This window comes from Arachis duranensis, chromosome 7 (assembly GCF_000817695.3).
Source record: "Arachis duranensis cultivar V14167 chromosome 7, aradu.V14167.gnm2.J7QH, whole genome shotgun sequence".
NCBI classification, from domain to species: domain Eukaryota; kingdom Viridiplantae; phylum Streptophyta; class Magnoliopsida; order Fabales; family Fabaceae; genus Arachis; species Arachis duranensis.
Window position 1 is genome coordinate 20,556,545 of NC_029778.3, and position 7,216 is coordinate 20,563,760.

At 33.4% G+C, this 7,216-nt stretch overlaps 1 protein-coding gene across 4 annotated transcripts; it reads left to right on the forward strand.

The window, feature by feature from the left end:
- Positions 1-349: 349 nt before the first annotated feature.
- LOC107458251 (uncharacterized) lies at positions 350-6,195 on the forward strand. Of its 4 annotated transcripts, none has more exons than XM_052252126.1 (7): positions 350-616; positions 1,109-1,264; positions 1,881-2,055; positions 3,554-3,859; positions 3,968-4,042; positions 4,608-5,279; positions 5,533-6,195. In XM_052252126.1, the coding sequence occupies exons 2-7, from the start codon at positions 1,131-1,133 to the stop codon at positions 5,974-5,976; spliced, it is 1,806 nt and encodes a 601-aa protein (XP_052108086.1). In that variant the 5' UTR covers positions 350-616; positions 1,109-1,130; the 3' UTR covers positions 5,977-6,195. The 4 variants fall into 4 exon arrangements, with proteins under 4 accessions (XP_052108086.1, XP_015931933.1, XP_015931932.1 ...); XM_016076447.3 differs by having other exon boundaries at positions 1,115-1,264; positions 1,842-2,055; XM_016076446.3 differs by having other exon boundaries at positions 351-616; positions 1,842-2,055.
- Positions 6,196-7,216: the final 1,021 nt, after the last annotated feature.

Here is a 7,216-nt window from a genome sequence, read left to right on the forward strand (position 1 = left end):
TTTAATCAAATCAATCAAATTATCTAACCGTTCTCGATTATCAACTTCACATAAAGTCAACTGCACTTGAATTTTCTTCTTATATAAAAACTTAGATTATTCAATTGTAGCGGATTTAATTGTTTTACAATAATATATTTAATATTTTTGTAGAATTGTAGGTGATAATTTGTTGAGAAATATGTAAAATAAAAATATAAACATAAATATATATTAATTTAATCACTGATTTTGTGTGTTCGTATTTTTATATATATCACCTTAAGGGAAAAAAATGAAGGAAAAAAAAGGGCCTTATTCCATGAAATATTGAAATCTGACCAAAAACTAAAACTTATGAAAAGAATAATAAAAACAAAAAAGGAGAGTTTACTACCTTTGTTAGTGTGTTGAGCCTAAAAATGAGAAATCACTAACATTGTCACCGTTACCCTAGAAAATCAGGAATCGTTGAACAGCCTCAGCCCAGTGCACGCGGCCGGATCGGAAAGCTCCGAACCTCCGCCGGTGAGTCCGACGGACCACCACGCAAGCGGTGGTCCTATCTTTCACGATCGTTCACCGCCGCAGCCGCACGATCATCGAAGGCCAACATTCTTTCTCCCTCTTGGTGTCGGTAATGATACTATTGCATTTTCTGTTTGTTCGTTTTGAAAGAGTTTTATACTTTTATACTTCAATTTTGTTCTGAAATTGCTCTTGTTTGTTATTCATTTGTTAAATGTTTTAGAATCAGCTTCGATGAATGCTCTGAAGAATCTGCTTTTGTTGATCGGTTTACTTTTGAAGCATTGTGGATGCTTTTGCAATTCGCGATTGCAAATAATATTTATTTTCTCGGATTTTATTCACTTTTATGCTCAGGAAAAAAAAGGAAGATTTTTCCTAAACATTGATGCATAGGTTATATTCAATTCAATTTTTTTTTTAAGTTTCACTTTGATGCCACATAATATTTTTATTTCTAGAACAATACGCATTCGCCTAAGTATTTCGATGCCGTTCTTATCACTAACTCAACTAACATTAACTGTATCCAATTGAAAGTTGGTTGGAGATTGCTGAATTTGATTCTTTTTGCCTGCCTATTGTGCTTATTCTTTTGCAGCTACAGAGCCAACACAACTAAAATGACAGATACTAGTGACTCCGGTTTTAATCTGAAAAGAAGTACTGACGTATCTCGGCAGACGCAGAAGGAAAGTGCTGAGCAAAATGGGCTTTCTGATATTGAGCAACTGGTGAAAAGGAGCAAATTCTCTAGGTACAATAATTCATATTGCCGGATTTTATTTCTTGCTTGTTTGAAGGGCTCATTTCATAACTCTGTTATGGAAGTTCATGTGTTAGATCAAAGTAGTCATCATCTTATTTAAAAGGCCTGTTATTTCTCAGTTTAAAATTTTGATGGAAATTAACCCTCAATTTAGGTATTTGAGGAAACAGATCTTACTATTTCAGATTTGTCTACTATGTTCTTGTTTTGTTAAATTGGGGGAGGGCTATGAAACTTCTTCTCACAAGTATTTGACGTAGCCATTAATATGAATAATGGCAATTAGCTAGTTATGAACAATGTATAAGCTATAGATAAATGAGCCAAGCCACAAGTAAGTTTAACAAATGGTTCAGCTTACCTCCATCATGTGCTCACTCATCATAGAACATGTTAACAATAACATTTACTGCTTCTTTCGGGTATCTTTGCAGCATTGGAAGACTACATGATAAATTTTCACTTTATTCTCCATTCCACTTCCTTCCAAAGATACCCTGAAAGCCTTTGTTGTATCTTATCTCACGACATGTCTTGTGCAAAAATCTTTTATCCACTCTTGTAGAGATGAATTCAACCGCTTAGTGGAGTTATTAAATTCCAGGCTAGTGGACCCTCCTAATGTTGAACAAGGAAAGCAGAACGCTAATTTGACTTCTCAAAAACACGATGAAGAATTTTCAATTGCCCAACGGTTTCTAAAGGTTTCCGATGCACGAAGACATGTAGAGTCAAAAGGAGCCATATGGGAAAGCCCAACACCTCTTGGTCTGTCAAATGTAAGTATTGCAATTTGTCGTTTAAGCTGTTCACATTCAACACTAGTTTATGATTGATCCCTTTGCTTATATATTATGTTATGCAATATTTGTTATGCCTATGTGTGTCCCTAGACTTTAGTGTTTAGTATACTTAATAGTATAATCACAAGCTATTAACATAAGAATGTTTGAGCATGCTTGGGAAAGGCGCAATCAACTTTGTTTTAAAGGAAAGTTGACCTGGATTTCTGGAAAAATCAATGTTTGGGTTAAAATTGAATATAAATTATAATCAGAAGCTTACAATCTGAATCCGAATAGAAGCTCATAATTATAAGCAACTTATTGGAGCTTTTTTGACAGAAGCTGATTATTTTATAATTGTTTTGTTCTTACCAAATAGACCACACATCAAATATCATGATATAAACTAAATTCCAGACCTTTTTATTTTGGCATACAGAAGCAACTTTTTTTGTTTTAATACAATTCAAACAAAACAAATTTTCCTGAAACCACTTTTCAGTGGTAGTATCCAGAGTTCCAGATATACATGGATTCTTTGATTATATGAAGAAACGGTTATACAAATAAGCAATTACTAAAATAATTTAATCTTGTACCCCTCCCAATCACATCATTTATCTATCAGTTTTTAAAACCAGTGTAATGGTATGGATATGTATGTTTCATCTGTTTAGGTTTTGTTTGGATATAATATTCTTAGAGTTCATGACTTCATGCAATTTCAAATGCATGGAAATTCAAGTGCATCAATTACAAAAATTCTTCATTTGGATGGAATAAATGTTACCTGCATTAATAAAAATCCTTTGTAAGGGTAAGGTATTTAAATTACTTCCATTAGTTTGTTTTTCCCTTATTTAATATAATTGAGTTTCCTTTTTATTAATTTTAATTGAGACAGAGAGGAGGAGAAACTAACAGTGTGTTTGGTTTGCATTTTCATTTTGAATATTTTCTGTTTTCAAGAATCAAGATTTTGTAAAAGAAAAAGAAAAGATGGTGAAAACAGTAAAATTTTATTCTGTCTTCATTTCCTGTTTTCTCTTTTTTCTTCACAAAATTCTAAAACCAGAAAATACTGAAATAAAAATAGAAAATAAAAACACAAATCAAACACACCCTTATTCCCACATTATAAGTGGAAATTGAAATCCCCTGTTTTAGCTAATTGAAATTCTTTATCAAAATTCCTTGAATGTTTACAATTCCTTTGAGTTAAATTCCCAAACATGATTACCATAAATAATTTTTTTATTCTCTAAAATTACTTACCCTCCCTTTAATCACCCCATTCTTTTTTAGCTTAGATTGTGGCAAGAATGAAAAATTGAGATCAGTTTTTTTGTTTGCCATGTTAGGGTGGTGGAATAGATTAGTTTGATAGTAACTACAAGTTGTATATGCATCTAACATAGTTACATAGAACATGTTATCCTTTTCTGTATCCAATTTATTTGTATATATGGCAATCAAATTAATAACTCTCCAGGTTCCAGATAAATTTGGTGCCTCACCTGTTGAGATTGCTAAGGCATATATGGATTCACGTGCAACTGAAGCAGGCCCCAGTTCTAAGAGCATAATACAAACTGTTGAAAGAAGAGTATCACGTGGTGAGGAATCTGCAATCAAACTTTATGATCCATTACCGTTTGCAAAGACATCAACATGTTGGCCTGGTGTAGTAGCACATGATGCTTATGCAACACCACAAAGTCAAAGAAGCAGATATGGACTACACAACTTCCCCCGGACTCCTTATTCTAGAACTTTATTATCAAAATCTAAGTCCAGGGTATATCTTGCTTTAGTAGTTTATATATTTTTCTTTAGTAGTTTTTTGTATTTTATTTTCTTGTGTTTCCAATCTTATTACAACATTTCTTCCTTTCTTTTTCACCAGTTAAATCATATAGAAGGCAATTATGGCAACATTTTATCAACGCCCCTCAGTCAATCGCAGTCATTGTATAGGCAGGTATGCTTCCTTTTTCAGATCCTTATGTGATTGTGTTCGATTTACATAAATATGTATATTTTTAAAGAATTTGTAAATATTGAAATTTGAAATTGGCGTGTTGTAAGTACTTTTTTTTGTTGTTGTCATAGTTGATTTTTTTAAAGTTTTAATTAACTTTTTAAGTTAAGATGGTAAGTACTAAGTAGTTTACACTCTAACCAAGAAATTTTGGGTTCAAGTATTAGAAATAGCAAGAAATAGGCTTTGGATATTTTATATATGTATATATATGTTGTAGGGTATTTTAGGAAAAAAGCCTTACGTCAAACCTCTCCCAATTCCCTTTATATATAGGCTTAAATTTAAGTGGTAAAAGGCTTCAGAGGAAACCTTTTTTGTTTGTGAAATCAGATTTTAGCATATTTTCTGAACATACTATTACTACCAAATGTGTTCCATAGAGGCCTTATTTTTCCTTAATATGTTTTTATTGGCTTATTGCTTATTGTTAGTTTTCTTTCTTTTTGTTTTTTTTTTAATTTGATTTTTGGTCTGTTGGTAACTTAAATAAATATATATATAGGATAAATCTAAAGTTGATGCATCAGAAAGCAGATATGGATCTGTTGGACCTATACGTCGAATTGGTGGCAAGGTTGGTTCACAGTCTTCATCAAGAACATCGCCTTATTCATCTCTTCATGGCCTTCCAAAGAGAGAAAGTCCCGTCATTAATGACATTTTCACTACTCCTGTTACAAAGGCTTCTTATCCTGATGGGATAAGCACTCAGAAGCGGGTGCGCTTTGAGGTGGATGTTCCATCAGTGCACATGCATACCAGTTTGATGGCTAAAAAGATATTGGATCATATTGATAGAAACATACCCACTCCCAAAGAAAAATCTGCTGAGCTGAATCTGGCAACTAAATGGAAGAGTCCTGAATCCTCTGTAGATATTAATACTACCTTATCAAAAGAAAATAATGACTCACTACAATTAAAAGGTGTTGGTCATTTCAAATTTGGTGGGCTTGATGCAAAGGAATCTACACCTAGAAATGAAGGTCAAGGGAACAGCAATGTTGATATTTTACCAATGGAGAGTTCTGGTAAACCCATTGATGTCAGTAAAGAAGGAAATTTGGCATCTAACATGAATGTTCGCAGCAGCATCCCCACATTTGGTATTGACGCAAGGACTATGCAAAATTATGGTGGTTCTCAGAATATTTTAAAGAAGTCTGCTGAAGAGGTACAAATTATTTGATGGATATAAAAGCTTTTTACATATATTTTTCTTATTTAGCCTTTTCAAATATTAGATACAACTTACAATTCTTTTATATTTGTTGCAATTAGTTTCCGATTGGAAAAGAAAAATGATTGCATGAGATGCACTGAAGCATTTAGTAGTCAATCTATTGATATCTGAAACCTGTTAAAGTTTTGATTTGGGACATCATTATTTCTAGAGCCAAGAGTTTCTAAAAGATCTGCCAATGCAGGACACTTCGAAGACTCATCCCGGTGGCAGTTTCCCTTTCATAGTAAATCAAGAAAAGAAGCCTCTCTCTAACTCTACATCCAGTAAACCAGTTTTACCTCCAATTACCATCAAGAGGCCTGTGCGTGACTCAAGGTGGTTGTCTGATAATGGCACAGGATTTACCTTCCCTGTTACAACATCATCTTCTGTGTCATCGGAGCCACCAACACCAACCATCATGCCGTTCGCTAGCGAGGACCAGAATCAATCAAAAGAAATCTCCACTGAAACATCATATAGTTTTGGTTCAAAAAGTTCATCCGATCCGGCAGTGGTGTTTTCCTTCCCATCTACAAGCAACTCAGTTGTTCATGATGACGCTGATGATATAAAGTTCAACTTTGGTTCGGATGATAAGCCAAGGTTGTCTTTTTCGTTTGAAAAAAATGCTGTCTGTTGTTAAGGAAAAAGCTCTCTTTTTCTCTCCGCAGTTGCATAGTGTACTTTTGTGTGCTTTACTTCTTTCCCTGAGGACGAGCAAAAGTGCCATTTTGAATGAGTGTAAAGTTTCTATTGTCCTATCATAAATCTGCTTGTACTTTTGTTTTTGGTTTCCAATTTCCGCAGCAAACTATTCGGCAACGTTTAAAGGTTTGGCAGGCAGATTATATTTTGGTGATTATTTCGACGCATCTTATGATCAGATGGTATGGTATTGAAGAATGTTATGATATGGTTTTATAGTATTTACACTGATTTTTATTTTCTTTCTTCCAAGTAATTCCCAAATTTATTTCTGCGAAAACAAAAAGCATACAGCAACATATTGTCCCTCATAATCTGAAATTGATGTATTCGACATTTGTTATTCAAGCAAATGATAATCGGATTTTTTTTCAAATAAATAATTTAATTAATATATTTATTAAAATATGTAATTTGCAGCGTATTTACCAATTTACATAATTTGACTTATCTCGTTTACATAATGAAAATAAGGGAAAGTATAGGAAGCCAATGTACAATATGTACAATGGAGGTTTAGGAAGTATTAGAAATATAATCATGAAGGTTTAGGAAGTATTAGAAATATAATCATTAGTGTTACATTGTCTTGTCAAGTTACGTTTTTAGGATAACTGGGTTCATGACATGGTATTAGAGTTCTAGATCCGAAAAGTCAAGGGTCTCTAGCACTATCCATAAAATAATCCTTCTGCATGTCTCTTTTTTTTTTAAGCTACGGGATGAATTTTTCTGATGTAACTTCTAAATTTTGAAGGATTATTTTGTCCTTGTCAAGAGAAACAAAGGGTTTGCCTTTGTTTTGTACTTGCTTGTCGTGAGTCATAACGGTCCCTCTGGGCTATGGCATCTCCAGCGTTAAGAGTTAATGGAGGTAATCTAGAGGTAATCTACATGTCATATTAAGTTGATGATGTGATCGTTAAGTGTCATGCTGACTAATGAGGGATGGACAGCACGACAACAATCGATCCATTTTTCTGACAAAACGTTACCGTTTTCATTTGTTTTAGAAAATAAACCATTTTTTATTCATTTCAGAAAATAAATCGCTATCAAAGAATACCTCTAATGAGAATTGGGAACGATGAAGCCCCGAGGAGGGCCAATGATTTCCTAAAGGAAGGTTGTAAGTCTCAACAACAATTTTGGCGATAACTTAGTAAAGAAAATTGTTA